At 32.8% G+C, this 16,427-nt stretch overlaps 1 protein-coding gene across 1 annotated transcript; it reads right to left on the bottom strand.

Moving 5' to 3' along the window:
• Positions 1-1,176: 1,176 nt before the first annotated feature.
• Positions 1,177-13,797, bottom strand: LOC108904533 (eukaryotic initiation factor 4A-I). The gene is made up of 4 exons (XM_018707129.1): positions 13,705-13,797; positions 12,070-13,167; positions 6,178-6,368; positions 1,177-1,242 (listed from the first exon to the last, which is right to left on the bottom strand). The coding sequence occupies exons 1-3, from the start codon at positions 13,722-13,724 to the stop codon at positions 6,224-6,226; spliced, it is 1,263 nt and encodes a 420-aa protein (XP_018562645.1). The 5' UTR covers positions 13,725-13,797; the 3' UTR covers positions 1,177-1,242; positions 6,178-6,223.
• Positions 13,798-16,427: the final 2,630 nt, after the last annotated feature.

Here is a 16,427-nt window from a genome sequence, read left to right as displayed (position 1 = left end):
AGTAAATAATTAAAACTTAGAAACCACGGTAACGAGACGACTACCATAATTGATTGACAGATACTCTTATCCTTTATATCTAACCCCAATTTCATTTTGTTGAATTTGCCTAAGCAGTAATGTGATAGATGACGAACGTATATTATATTCGAGAATTTTTGGTTTAACAAAAATAAGTAACCAAGAGATGGCGCTGTATTCGTTTCATTCTTAAAGAAAATATAAACTCAGTAATTTATTTTTGATATTATTTTCACAAATACACTATTTTATCTATGACTGTTTTGTATTTCATTAATATGTTGAAGTTATTTATTTGTATATTTATAATTACAATTATTTTTTGTAATAAACGTAAAAGTTAGTTGTACTCGCGATTGTATAAGCCTACTCGATTCTTTTCAGTTCAATTATATCCTGGCTTAAAATATACCTACTTAAATCATAAATTCAGTGTAAAAATAAGTTAACTAAAATATGATTTAAATTACCTTAATCTTTTATATAACTAATGTAAATTTATTATTCTAATACTTACTTACCTCTTTAATGGCTTTTTAAATTAAAACAAATTGATACCTCCCAGCACAAATTTTATAAATTGTGTTCTCCCCCTTTTTTTTTAGTAAAGTCTATGCCTCTTCTGATAAAAAGTTTAATGGATTCATTTTATTTAATTTTAAAGTTTCTGCACAATTATAATTTTTCTCGACCAATTTTACTTCAATTTTTAATATTTTTGCAGGAATTAGTGACTAACATTTTTCATGTCAAAAATTAATGTCACAACTTTTACAAAACTTTTTACACTTAACTTAGTCCTAGATCTATATTTTTCTATTAAAAATGAATATACCGAAGACAAAAATAACTCAGTAATCTTATCCTTCGCAATTTGCATGTTTTTTAATGTTATAAAATATTTTAATATAAACTTTTTAACATGCCTCATGTACAGTTGTTAAATGTGTAAATTTGAAAAATGAAATAAAATTTGATTTTTCAAATCTGCCCTGCCGGTACCGAAGGAAATTAAAGCCTAATGTAAATAAAAAATAAGTTTATTTATAATTAGTTTTAAAGTTAAAATAATTGAAATAAATTAAAACTTCTCTATGTATTTAGGAAATGGAATTACGGAAAAGTAAGGTTTAAAAAAGAAGCAAAACCACTGAGTTGAAATTAAAATGGAATTTAGATCTTTATTTCCAAAAACTGGTGCCCAGAGGTGTTTGTTGCTGCCTGCAAAATGAGAAACAGTATAAGACTCGATTCGAAACTAAATACTTTGCTATTAAAATACATCATCGACAAAGGATATGATTTGGCAATAACCATTTCAATGTAGACTTTGCAGAGTTTGTTACAACCGTCGCAATTATTTTGATCCATCTTTTTCATAAATATTTACCACATTTGTGCCATAGTGTATTCGTATTCTTTCATTTTAATAAATTTTGCAAGGCATGTTGGTTAAAAGTAACACTTTACACTAGCCGGCACACAGTTCAGATTTCAACCGAAGAAAATTTTTTGGAAAAACAAGTATTTCGGGTGAATCAAATTTAATTATCGCTACCGGGAAGCTATGTAGTGCAAAACTTGTTAATGTCACACATGTGCCAAGAAATTGTAGAGATTCCTTTGGATTTTATTTGAAAAATGAAAAGCACTCTTTAAAATTTACTTAAACTCCACAATTAGTTTATTTTATTCAATTTTTTTTTCAGTTGGATTATAAATAATGAAGTTACGGCTGATTTTCACTGTTTTCAAAATAAAATCCAACGAATACGAATGCAACTGCGGTGGCAACGTACTTTGGTTCAGTCTGTACCTCGGCGTATACTACAAATACTACAACGAAAGTTTGGTTGGTTTTACAAAACCATATCCTTGCTTCTCTGGATGATATGCAGCAATTTTATTACTGATACAGGGTTTTGGTTCTTGGAGAGGTACACAAATGTATCTAAAGAAGTGTTAACTGTGGCTAAAAAAAATGTATACAAGATCTCCCACAATTTACCGATGTAAAAAGCTAGTGCGAGATATAAATCCAAAATCGTACGAAGATGGTTGAAACTAACGGATATTTTTTTCATTTTTATTTTATTTTTCATAGAACATAAAAAAATTTACAGACCAATTTAAATAAAAGCATCCCATATGCATTGAAGATTCACTTTTTTTGCTAAATATTAAAAAAAAATAATTATGCTTATACAGGATGACACAAAAGTAAGGGAACCCCAAAAAATCTCGCGATACGCATTTCCGGAAAAACCAAATATAGGGAAAGTTAGGACTTTTTCCCTGGCTATTCAATGGTGACCATGCCATGACCACTGACCACGTGGTCGTTATGGGGTGAAGACGATTTTTTTTAACTGGGAACCCCCCTTTTTGACCCCAGAAATGGAAAGCCGAAAATTTTATGTTCAGATAAGACCTTGACCATTTCAAAATGGCGGCGAAATCAAGATGGCGGACGAAATTTTTGAAAGTTAACCAATTGTCACCAAATTTTATATACGGAGGTTTCCGAAGTAGCTGATCACGAATCTGGGGTCAGATTTTCAAAATTCAAGATGGCGGATCCAAGATGGTGGATGACGTTTTTTAAATTTAATCAATGGGGACCAAATTTGATATACGGGGGTTTTGGGGGTCACTGACCTCACATTCGTGATCAGCAACCCCAAAAACGGCCGTATACCATCACTGATGCAAATCGACTAATTTTCAAAAAAAAAATCGCCCGCCATCTTGAATTTTATAAATTTGACCTCGGATTCGTGATCAGCGATCCCAAAAATCCCCGTATACAACGTTTTGTGCAAATCGGTTGATTTTCGAAAAATTAATTCGCCATCTTTATTTTTTTAAATCCGACCTCGATTCGTAATCAGCGACCTCGAAATACAAAATTTGGTGACAATTGGTTAAAAATTTCGCCCGCAATCTTGATTTCGCCACCATTTTGAAACGGTCAAGGTCATATCTTCCCGTTTCCGGGATAAAAAAGAGGGTTCCCATTTAGAAAAATCGTCTTGACCCCATAATGACCACGTGTTCAGTGGTCATTGCATGGTCACCATTGAATAAATAGCCAGGGAAAAATCCTAACTTTTCCTATATTTGGTTTTTCCAGAAAATGCATATCTTGCGAGATTTTTTGGGGTTTCCATACTTTTATGCCACCCTGTATAAAGAATAAGGCACTGAATTTTGATAATTTGTGACAAATAAATCTGTCACTTTATTTAAGTCCCAATAATTGAAAGAACAATCCAATTTTTGTTCATCCTACTTGCCCCACTCCCAAAATTAAAATCTTTTCTGTAATAAAACGAAACTTACGGAACAACAAATTGGATTTTTTTATTTTTCAATTGATTTTTTCAAAATGGTAATAACGCAGATTGAAGAAGTCACTTTTCCTGTATAAAGGAAAAAAATAAGAGCCGTTTCATTTTAGCTCTACAGAAAACATGAAATATTTAGCTAGTCAAATACTTTTTGAATTACTGATTGTTAAAAGTTAGTGACTTTTTTTATTGTCATATACAGGGTAATTCATAAGTATGACACTTAACTACGAATAATAATTGTTAAAATATTAAGGGAAAAGATACAAGGTGTCAGAGCAAAAATTAAATTTTTAATTTTCCTTTACGATGTGCGAAGATTTTCGATTTCCGCGTGAAATTTAATGAGTGGGGGCCGTTTGGGGTGAGGANACAAGGTGTCAGAGCAAAAATTAAATTTTTAATTTTCCTTTGCTATGTGTGAAGATTTTCAATTTCCGCGTGAAATTTAATGAGTGGGGGCCGTTTGGGGTGGGGAATTTTAGGACGTCAATTTCGATCTAGATTGTAGAGGGCGCTGCATTTTAAATAGTAAAAATTTAATTTTTATTTAGTTATACGGAGATTTTGCACGAAAAGTAACTTTTCTCTAAGCTTATTCCAAATTAATGCAACAAAATTTGGTCATACATTGTTAAGACAAATTTAGGGGACCTGTATTTTTTAATTTTGCCAAGTGGCCCTCTTTCGGAGTTCCAACCTTCTGAAATCCGACCCTATGAAGTCTTTTTTTAATATCTCAGTACCCTGTTGTACGAGAATCACTAAATTTAGTACACAGGGTTTTTATAACATGTGAAATCTGGCACCGTTACGCTTTTTGGCGGGGAACCCCCTTAAGACACATTTTCGTGGGCCCCCTGCCTTTGGAACCAAAATTTTAATTTCTTAGAAATTATTAGTTAGCTAGAAATCCATTGAATTTAGAAAATTTGTTGTCTCTTTTCATAAAATGTTATATTTTTGAGGAAAATGGCGACTCACGATATGCATTTGATCACATTTTTCTCAAAAACATTGCGTTTCACGAAAAAAGTATCGGGAGACAAAAAGTTTCTAAATTTAATGGCTTTCTAGTGGACTAATAATTTTCAAGAAATGTAAATATGCGACAAATTTTTTGGCTTCAAAGACAAGGGGGCCCACGAAAAATTGTCTTAAGGGGGTTCCCGCCAAAAAGCGTAGCGCCATCAGATTCCACATGTCATAAAACCATTTTTAGGGGCGGATTTCAGGGGGCTGTAACTCCGAAAGAGGGGGGCCACTTGCCAAAAATAAAAAATTTGTCTTTAGAATCTGTGACTAAATTTTGTTACATTAATTTCGGGACACCGTGTATAAACAAATTAGAGATCCCTGACCCGCTATTTTTTTGAAAGTAATTTTTCCAGAAATTAGCATTTTTTCAAAAAAAATATGGCACTTAAAAGCCCTAAATTGCAAATCTTTAAATTGAAAATAATTCCATCCATAACAAAGCCTCGAATTTACTAAATTAGAAAAAAAATTATGTTAGACTATCTAGGTATTGGATCAAACAAAAAGTGTGAAACGGAACTCACAAAGAATCGAAATAAAAGTAAAAACGATAATAAAAAAAATAAAAAATTATTAAGCTGATAATCTAACGCAGAACTGATCTAGGCAGTTTTTCCTTTTATTTTGATCGTTTGTCTTCCATATACACTTTTTGTTTAATTCCATGGCCTCCTGGATAATCAAAGTAAAATATTTTTTTTCGACTTCAGTAATTTTAAGGCTTCGTAGGAAAGTTACGAATAAAGATAATTTCATGAAATTTAGGATATAGAGCTCAACGCTGCATTGCCAAATTTTAGATAAACAATCGATAAGACCTGCAAAATTATTTTGTAAAAAAAACATAGTAGGCCATGGACTTCCATCAATCTCGATCATTGTAATACGTTCGCTAAGTACGTTTAAGGAGGTATACGTACATTTTTTTTTTTGCTGAAACTGAACACACTGTATATTTTTAATTTTACATGATTTTTCAGAATTTTAATTTCTCGAATTACAACAGGAAACAAAAGATTAGCCGAATATTAATATTTTGACACCTATTATCCGCCAGCTAAACATACCACTACTTACGAATCACTTTGTATAAAGCAAAAGATTGTATTAATTAAATTTTTTTAGTGGGACGAAAAGAATTTACTTTTCGATGAACGCCCTGCAAATATTTAAAAAGCAAAGCAGTTATCTCCCATTTGTCCCGCCATACTCACCGTTTGATTCTTTCAAGTCGCTTGTCAACACAAAAAAAAAACAGTCAATCAACAAATCTTTAGACACGTCCCTAAAAAAAAGTCTAGAAATTTTATCACCACTTTTATTAATCTTAATATACAAAAAGGTCCACGAGAGAGGATAATCAAGGTTTTCCTTCTACATCTTTTATGGATATAATAACCTTTCCAGATACCAACTAAACCCTTGCGGAGACGGACGAACTGTGTGGAGAGGATCGCAACGTAACAAGCACCCGCGGGACGCCGGGGACCGCGACGGCCCCCGGCCCCTGGGGCCTCCATACAGCCACACGTCTCCCGAATTATAAACACTAACTATATATATCTTGTAACTAAAAAAAAAACTACACAATACAATACAGGTGGGATCCAAACAAGAAAAAAATGATAAATATATTAAAAAATTGACACACTCAAAAGTTTTTATATAGGCGTGCGGCGCTACACACGGCGCTGCCCTAAAGAGACGTAATGGCGCACAATATTCGCATATATATGTCGCAGTTTTAGCATAGAAAGCTAATACTCACACCATATGACCTTCAGGAAACGTCGTCGTACACACAGCAACACGGTTTAGATAAGATCCGCCACATTCATTGGCATTTCGTCAATCTTTGTATTGTAAAACTGCTCGATATCCTTAAGCGTGCGTTTGTCCTCCTCCGTTACAAAATTTATAGCTACCCCCTTACGGCCGAACCTTCCGCCACGTCCGATCCTAAAAGGCAAAACCCATCAAATATCTCAAACAGAAATATGTGCCATAAATTCTTAAAAAACGCATGTCGTCAGACAATTCAATTAACATCAGCACTCTCAGCGATCTTGGTGGAAAAATGTCATCATGATTGGTAGGAATGCAGCAAATTAATGTTTTCCCACACTATTTTTACTAAAGTTGACTTTTAATATAATTTAAGAAAGAAATTAGACGATGTTAAAAGTTTGTTACAAAATTTTACAAGAGATTTGGTACAATTTTAAATAATTTTTACTTTAAACCAATACTTTCAATTTTTTATCCAAATTGATCAAGAAATTGGCCAAAACACATACAAATAAATTTACAGATTTTCTATTCAATAAACTGTTCAAGAAATAACAATTCATTGTTTTTGTGGCACCTTTTTATATACAGGATGATTCACAAATGGTGACTAAAAATGAAACCTCGTATTCTTTGCTGAAGGGGTCTTTCCTATAAAGTTTTTATCTTCATTAAAAAGATACAGGGTTAAACTTCAAAAAATATTTTTAATTTTTTTAAATAATTTAAGAACTAGTAAGTGAAATAATTTGAAATTGGGCACATGTATTTATGTAAACATTGTTCAAAATCTGAGGGCTTTTCCTACAATTTACATGTTACAGTGGCGGAGATACAGGGTATCGGTGGCATATTTTTCTAAATAAAATAGTATGCCACTGATTTACGGGAACAATCATGATATTTTCGGATTCATCTTTAAATTTTCTACAAATTACTACTCTCTTATGTTTATTTTAATGATTTTATTTGAATAAATTCTCAAAAAGACCTCCATTTCCACAAACACAGGCGCGACACCTTTTTAGTAACAAAAATGTAATTTGTTCGAAATTTATTGTTGCTTGAATCTGCTGAAAAGCATTATTTATTCTTTCTTCTAACCGCTCAGGTGTATTAATTTGTTCACTGTATACCAGCCGTTTAACAGCACCCCACAAAAAGAAATCCAGTGGGTTGAGATCCGGTGATGTTGCAGATCAATGCACCGTCGTATTGGTACTACACGAGTTCTTTCGTCGCTAGAGGAATGTCATATAAAATAGTATATTCCATGTGATTTTGAGTTAGGTAAGAATTCCCGTTCAAACGTTGTGGCACACTTGCATAAATAGCGGGCAATGTCAAAGTTGCTATCGCAGCTTACTATGTACATAATTTTAAACCAAATTTTATTCAAATATCTAGTAGAGAGTAGTAATTTGTAGTAAATTGAAAGACGAATCTGAAAATATCATGATTGTTACCGTAAAGCAGTGGTGTACCATTTTATTTAGAAAAATATGCCACCGATACCCTGTATCTCCGCCACTGGAGCATCTAAATTTTAGGAAAAGGCCTCAGATTTTGGACAATGTTCTCATAAATACATGTGCCGAATTTCAAATTATTTCACTTACTAATTTTTAAATTACTTAAAAAAATTAAAAATTATTTAAGTTTAACACCCTGTATCTTTTTACGAAGCACCCTAGATAAAAACTTACATATACAAAAGACTGCTTAAAATTCACCAATGAATACGAGGTTTCATTTTTGCTCACTAATTGTGAATCACCCTGTATATTTCAATATAGTATATTACCTGGTGAATTATCATTTATTTTCGAATTTCAAAAATTGTTTCTTTAAATTAGTCTCTTGTCATGTTTATCAAACTTATGAATGATCGCTGCTACTCAATGGCTAGACTTTCAAACTGGCAGAGAGCAACCTGCTATTTCACATGTACTATGAAAGTAGAACCTGTGTCGCCACCAGGTGAAATAATGTTAAACTGTTTTGTCTAGCGGGAACATAGGTCTTGCTTTTGGGAAATAGCAGGTCACTCTGTGCCAGTTTGACCATTCGCAGACCGAGACATTCAGTAGTAATGACCATTCGTACATGTAACATTTACATTTCACTTAGAACAATAATTACTGACATTATTTGGAAAAATTGGTCATTTTAATTACTCCATGGTCATTTATTAATGAGATCGGACACTTATGGTCATTGCTCATTTTTGGTAACACCACTGCTAGTTTCAATAAATTGCCCAATTTATTTTTCAAGTTTTATGTTACCAACATTATTGTGATAACAGCAAGCCACAAACCACAAACGGATTTAAAACTTTTACCAGATTAACGTAACTAAATAACAAACACGTACTGTAGCTCATTTTTGAAATATTTAATACAAAACAATGTCAAAATCTAAAAATCACGAAAATTGACCAAAAAGAACCAGGCCAATTCATGAAAAGCTAGGAAAGTGATCAATAATTTATGTATTCGATATATCAGTATAAATATAATAAATAAAGCACATTTAATATTTAATCCCAAAATTGATTAAAAAAATTGGCGGCAATAGAACTAACAATTTGTTGTGTCAATTTTGGTGATTTTTTAGTGACATTCTACAATTTGACACTTCTATTATTAGGGACAAGGTTAGGTTAGTCCAACATAAATTATAAGTTTGTTAAGGACTGTGATCTGCATTTTGCACTTCCCATAACTCATGTATATTCTAAAATTGGTCCTCTAAATTTTACCAATATTTTGGCCAATTTATCGTAATGTGTAAAAAGATTACATAAATATCACAAATAGTGACAAATGTCACAATTTCTTGAAAAATTTGTTGGGTGAAGAATTAGTAACTGTCAAACAAGTTTAACAAATAAATGTTTCTCAAAACAAACTTCATTCTTGATTTAAATAATTTATGGCTCGAATTGAATTTAAAAATATATTTAAATATTTGAATTCCCTGAAGTCAAAGAAAATAGTTCCCTGAAATTACCATTCTTCTGTATAATTAATAAAAATTCAAATTCCCAGTACCATGATAACATTAAATTGTGCAATTGATTGCAATGAAATAATTAATCACATCATAAAATGACAACTGAACAAATTTAGAAATAGGGTATTTACCCAAGTCTGCTGTACGTTTTTAACACATTAAAAACAGCGAGTAATTTATTAAATTGAATTCAATTTTTACTCCTTTAATATAAAACAAAATAAAAAATATTTAGTTTCTTTCATCATTACAAGTTATTTTATCAAATTATTATAAAACCCACATCAGTAATAAAATACTGAAATCCATCAATTGATTCCCAATTTATGGAACCGTCGGTTTAACGGTTCCTGGAAGTTATAAAACGATGATTAACTAGAACACTTGTAAGGTTTTACATTTTTAAGATTAAGATTAGATACTGACTCAATGATAATATATTTTCCAGTGACCGATTTTACGAAACATTTAAAGTAAATTTAATTTTAATGTGAAAAATAACTCCATCGGAAAAACATTATTAAATTCCAGAGTCGTGTAACTTGCCATTTCCAGAAACACAGCTACTAGAGATAATTATTCAGGGTCGAATTACATATTCGGAAAATATAATCAACAACAATATTCAGGTTAGGATAAAGGTCAACAGGGAAATGTATATCCCTGAAGCGGTACAAACAACAGAAATCTAATTCTCAGTAGTTAATATCAAAGATCAGATCTGCTGTTAGAACTTTTTAAACATAAATCACTGTTGATTATATTTTTCTGCTTTATTTCTTCAAAGAGGACAAGCAGATTTGAATTTATTAACTGCTTTACTTTGCTACAAATGCAACTTTGACCAATTGAACAAGGGATTGTCGAGGTCATACCTCAACACAACAATCCCTTAAATCTGGTCATTAAATTGTCACAATTTGCTGTTTGTGGCAGCTTTTTAGATATTACAACAAATTGGCCAATTTATTGGTCGAATTTAAGTCTATCAAAGAAATAAATCACCATATACAGATGTGTCAAAATGTAACTAAAATTGGTACTTTTGAATAAATAACGAGTCACAAAAAATAGCAAAAATTGTCAAATTTGCCACAATTTGTATATTACGTGTACCAATATTGGTCAATTTCTTGATGAATTTGTTGGGTCACAAATTGGTAATGTTTTAGAATGCTTAATCGGAATGACTGTCGAATGTCGTTGAATATATTTTTATGTATCATTTCTCTACAGAGAAAAATCTTCAACAAACAAAAATTCTTGTTATTAACATTTTACTTTTATTTAATCTTGTATTCAAAATCAGAAAATAATTTCCCATATGAAGCTTTGGTTCAACTATTTAATAAAATTTATATTAATTCAAGAGATTGTCAATGAAATAGCTTTTCAATGAAATATTGGTAATTATTTAGTACAGCATAAAACTTTCAAATCTTCAAGACATTTTGCCAACCCTTCTATTTCCGACGCCCAGTGGGCCATCTTCACTTTTTAACGTTATTGCATTCTCTCTTGTTTGTCAACATTTTGATCGTCATCCTCTGAAGTAAATTTGCGGTACATAGTAACCTTATAATAAGGTTAATAAGTACCGCAAATTTATTTCATTGTCGCAGAGTGGACGCTCAAAATTACATGCGAGGTTGTAAAAATTGTCCAAATTGGGATACATTTTTTTAAAATACTCGTAATTATGTCCGCTTTCGTCACTGCGACAATTGTGATGTTTTAAGATCTCAACTTGCAATATCTTAATGAACAATATTTAGCGAATATAAAAAATGTAAGGCATAAATTTTAAAACCAGTTAATTTCCCTTTCAACCTTTCAACCACAAATTCTTGAAACCATAAGCCTAAAAACCGAACCTACTAAACCTAAATTCATTAAACTATACGCACAAAACCCAGACCCATAATATTTAAACCAATAAAATCTAAACCCACAAAACTTAAACCCACAGGGCTACGGTTTCAAGAATTTGTGTGCAACAGTGAAATAAATTTGCGGTACTTAGTAACCTTATTATAAGGTTACTAAGTAGCGCAAATTTATTTCAGACAATGACGATTGAAATGTTGACAAACAAGAGAGGACGCGATAACGTTATAAAGTGGAAATGGCCAAGGAATAAATAAATATATAAATATAATATTAAATAAAAACATTTCTCCAAATTTCTGAAAATGTGAGTTACTTATCCCAAATTAAGTATATGCGTTTTAAAAAGTGTACAGACGTTAAAATATTATGAACGATGAGGATTTGAGTGTTCTGAGAAACGTACAGGTCAGAATTATTAAAAATGTTTCTCGAAAACCGCACAAAAATAATTTCAGATTTCATGGATTAGGAAAAGTTTTATGAATTTTTTAGAGTTTTACGCAATAGTAAATAACTGCCAATATTTTTATTCGCTTTTTTTAGTGTTTTCTGTTCCTTTATAATTTTATTTTATAACCTATTGCCTTCAGTGTTTGCGACTATTACTGATGTAGCAACACAAATAAAAAAAATAGACCTTCGTAAATAAATAAATAAATAATACAAATAGATTAACTGTACGATTTTAGAAATATTGGGGCCACTCGAGGCAATTAAAGAGTTGCTACAATCTTTAGACCAAAAATTTTGTTTAATGTTTTATTTCACTCAATATTTGTGCCGAAATATTTTGAAGGAATAAAAACAAAATTCCCACTGTTCTCTGAAGAACCATATAAAGAACAATTAATTAAACAACAATAACGAGTTACAAAACAAAGTTTCCGTCGAAATATTTTAAAATAATAAAACAAATGTAAAAAACGATTAATTAAACGATAATAACAAGTATTTCAAGACTCACCTATGAATGTAGTTTTCCCTATTCGATGGCAAATCGTAATTTATAACTAGTGACACTTGCTGTACATCGATACCCCTGGCGAGCAGATCGGTGGTGATAAGGACCCTCGAAGACCCCGTCCTGAACTGACGCATGATGACGTCACGCTCCCTCTGTTCCATGTCGCCGTGCATGGCCGACACGGTAAAGTCCCTTTTGTGCATGTTCTCCGTGAGCCAGTCGACCTTACGCCTGGTATTACAGAAGATCACGGCCTGCGCAATCGACAAGGTATCGTACAAGTCGCACAACGTCTCCAGCTTCCAGTCCTCCCGTTCCACGTACACGAAGAACTGTTTGATACCCTCCAGGGTGAGTTCCTCCTTCTTAACCAGGATCCTGACGGGATTCCTCATGAAGGACTTTGTGACGTCGAGCACGTCCGTCGGCATCGTGGCGGACAGCAGGACGACCTGGACGTCGGAATTTAACAATTTGAATACATCGTGGATCTGGTCCTTGAACCCCCTGGACAACATCTCGTCCGCCTCGTCTAGCACAAACATCTTTATGTGGTTCGCTCTTAAAGCTCTGCGATTTATCATGTCCTGCACCCTGCCGGGCGTGCCCACCACCACGTGCACGCCCGTGTCCAGTTTTCTCATGTCCTCCCGAACGTTGGTGCCGCCGATGCAGGCGTGGCATTGCGCCGACATGAAATCCCCCAGGGCGATCACTACCTTTTGGATCTGTTGGGCCAGTTCCCGAGTGGGCGCCAGAATCAGTGCTTGGCATTCCCGCACCGAGGTGTCGATTTGCTGGAGGATGGAAATGGAAAATGTGGCAGTCTTACCGGTACCAGACTGGGCCTGGGCTATGACGTCGTGTCCTTTAATACAGGGGATAATTGCACGTTGCTGGATGGCAGAAGGCTTCTCGAAACCGTAGGCGTAGATACCCCTCAACAGTTCCTCTTTCAGGTTCATGTCGTCGAAATTATCGACCACTTCCTCCCAGTTGGACTCGATGATGCCATCGGGGTCCATTCCTGGTGGACCGTCATATCCCTGTAATTCCTTTTCTTCACTAGCAGGGCCATTCTTGTCCCACTCTTCGTTACTAAAAACAGAGAACAGTTAGGGGACAAATAACCTTCAAATAACAACCTTAACACTCCCAGCATATGCTGCTGCTCCTCGAAATACCTCACATACCCTAGGAGGTAGTCAAGGGTTAAGAAATCAAAACAAAGCTCTTTACTGGCGACTATATCTTTGTTATATAATGTGGCGTGGAAATTTAACATGAAAACTAAAAAAATATCACTTTCTAGGGGGTGTAAACTTAAATTTTTGCCAGACCTATGAACCAAAACAGTTCTATTTTTAAACATTACTCAGCTCTTTCTAGAAGATTTTTGCCGAGACAATACGGCATGCAGTGCGAGATTTCTACAAAATTTCTTGCACATTTCCATGCGCCATGTTGGCAAGAGCTTATGAACATTCACGCCGAAAAAAATGACTAAATATGATTAAAGTACACCAAACAGGGGCAGTTAATTAACAGAAAATCATAAAGCAGCCACATTGAAGTGTTTCTACTTACGGTTACACGTTACACACAGTTTATTTTCTCAAGGAAAACAAAACTTACCGTCGATCTTGTAAAGACATGTTAACTTCGCGTTTTGCTAAACGGAAAAGACTGAACAAACTGCCAAGGTTGCGAGCGCACTGTTATGTTTCTACGCGCATAAAGTCTCCCACTCTTTAAATATTTAGGGCCTAGTTTACCCTTATTTACTTCAAAATAATTCTCCGTTCACTCTATTATTATAGTTACAAGTGCAGGTTGTTTGGAATCCCAAGAATGTAAGTTTTTTGTTGTGAAATATGTGCTGGAAGGTGGCACTATATTTTCGGGCGCAGTAACATGGCTGCTTCTTCTCTATTTCCGGAATCTCACTGTCAAAATAACCGCCAAAATTCAAAAGCAGATTGAAATCTGACACTTGTAAATTTTGACAAAGCCTATAATGGCTAAAAAATTTACTTAAAACTGATTGGATACTACTTGATGAAGACGGCGTTTTGTTTCCAAACCAGTTCTTTTATTTCGAAAGTGGCACAACAGAAATTGTTTTAGAAAATTAATCAGTAATTTTGTTGAATTATAAAAATGCGGGTATCTTTTACTTTATTCAAATGTTGCTACTGATTGATCTATAGAAAAACTGTAACAGTAAGTACCTATTTTTGTGATTGATGTCAAGAATGTCAGAACTATTTTTTTTTTAATTAAGAACATGCTAGAAATATTAGAATCAACTCAACTGACAACATAATGCAATCAGAGTAGCAGATTTTGGCAAGTCGAGTCACATCAACTTTAAAGTTAAAAGCTATTGCGACATTTCTGGTTAGAATTGATGCAAGATATGTAGTATTGGAAAGCATCCAAATTTCATATTTAGTGGTTTTTGTAGTTTATTATACTTATTTTTATTTATTACTAACCATTCCTATTTATATGCAAAACAAGAACTTTTATAATATACAGGGAAGCCTTTACTGTGCCACTTATTATTTTGATTTGTTAAATTATATTATTTGCGCTAATGCACTGACATTTGGAACAAACGCTTTGCCAGCAAGAAAAATCTGAAATCAAGCATTGAAATTTTGCACTTACTCTGTTTTTTATTGAGAAACTTGTCGCAATAACATTTCGTCATATCTCATACAGAAACAGCACTTTATTACTGAAAAAAGTTAGTTATTTTGATATTCCCATATTTCCAAGGCTCACTATGGATTTCAAATATGAAATCGTGGCACTTTTGTTTCACAAATGAGCACCGCTGGATCCTGGAAGGCCAACACTAGCTTCTTTTGTCTTTTGCGAATCGTTCCGCTTACCTGGACACGCCCTGTATAACTTTAGGGGTCAAATAATAAAAACACCTTGCTCACATTTGTTTTATTAGGAAAATAAGTAGATATTACAAGTGGAAATGTATCTATTAATTAGTTTTGATTGTTTTCTTTAATTATAGGTCGGAATAAGCCTTTATGACACATAGGCATCAAATTTTTAAAACTACTAATTAAAATATATTGCACATTTACCCAGATATAAAAATAAAATATTTCTAGATTAATCCATATAAAATAAAACATATACATTTGAACGATAACTGTTCAGTTAAAAATTACTTTCGAACTACTTTTATTTAGCAAGCGAAATTTTAACTAGTACTTTCTTCCATTAGAAGTAATAACTATTAAATTTGTACGGTTCAGTAATTACGTTTTCAGCAGTCTTAATAATTTCAGGTGGAAGATTTTTTCTATATAAATATCTTGGCTCCTACATACTTTTAATAGAAGAAATCGGTAAAAGACATCATAACAACTACCACGAAGATAATAGCGAAAATGCACCATCAATCACAGACAAATTCGTGTACCTATTAATTAATTATCCATATATGTAACAATAACATAAGAAAATATAAAAAATACAAGTCTAACATTCCGAACATCTATAAAAAAATAAATATACTCGCCGATTAACATTTCCGCTGGTGTTTCCTTAAAAACTAAAAAAATTGTTTTAAATTGGTGAAAATGATGACAATAATTCGATAAATGGTTCATTTTACTGAGTAAGCGGATTGGAAAAACTGAAAAAAAAAAATCGTTGCATGACGTCATTCACGGATATGAAGAAATAAATAGTTGTTTATGTAACTACAGCAAGTTTTTTTTGGGATGCGATTTGAGACCGAGAGTACATGTTGACAGCACAAAGATCATCGAAAACACCTTTTGTTACGAGTTTCATGCAATATTTTTTCTATAAACATTAGGGTGGCCCAAAAAAAACGAATATATTTTTTTCGTGTCTCTTGTGAAAATATGTTAGTTTATTATGTTTTAAGAGCCTCCTCAAAAAATCAGTTGAAAAAAATATTTTTAGAGGTCACTCAAGATTTTTAAAAATTTCCAAAATCGTCAAAAATTAATTTTTTTTCTAGTTATTTTCATTTTCTAGGTTGAAAAAAATCTCGATGCTGAAAATTTCAAATCGATATTTTAATTTCTAGTCACTCATAATCTTATTTTAACTTTCAAAGTAGTGTTTTCGAGCGACCTCTAAAATATAAATATCAATGAACTAATCATTTTTTTTTATTGAATTTGATGAACAAAAGAATAGAAATAAATCGCGAGACATTTAAAAAATTTTTCGAGGCAAAATTTACTACCGCACTGTGAGTATCAAATATTTATAATTTTTTAATTTTTTAAAATTTTAGTTGGTGCGAAAATGTGACTTTTTTATACTAAATTGACCGTCAAAAAGCTGAAATC

Source organism: Anoplophora glabripennis, unplaced genomic scaffold (assembly GCF_000390285.2).
Source record: "Anoplophora glabripennis isolate ALB-LARVAE unplaced genomic scaffold, Agla_2.0 scaffold112, whole genome shotgun sequence".
Classification (NCBI taxonomy): domain Eukaryota; kingdom Metazoa; phylum Arthropoda; class Insecta; order Coleoptera; family Cerambycidae; genus Anoplophora; species Anoplophora glabripennis.
Note: the sequence above shows the minus strand (reverse complement) of the source record. Positions and strands in the feature narration are given on the sequence as shown.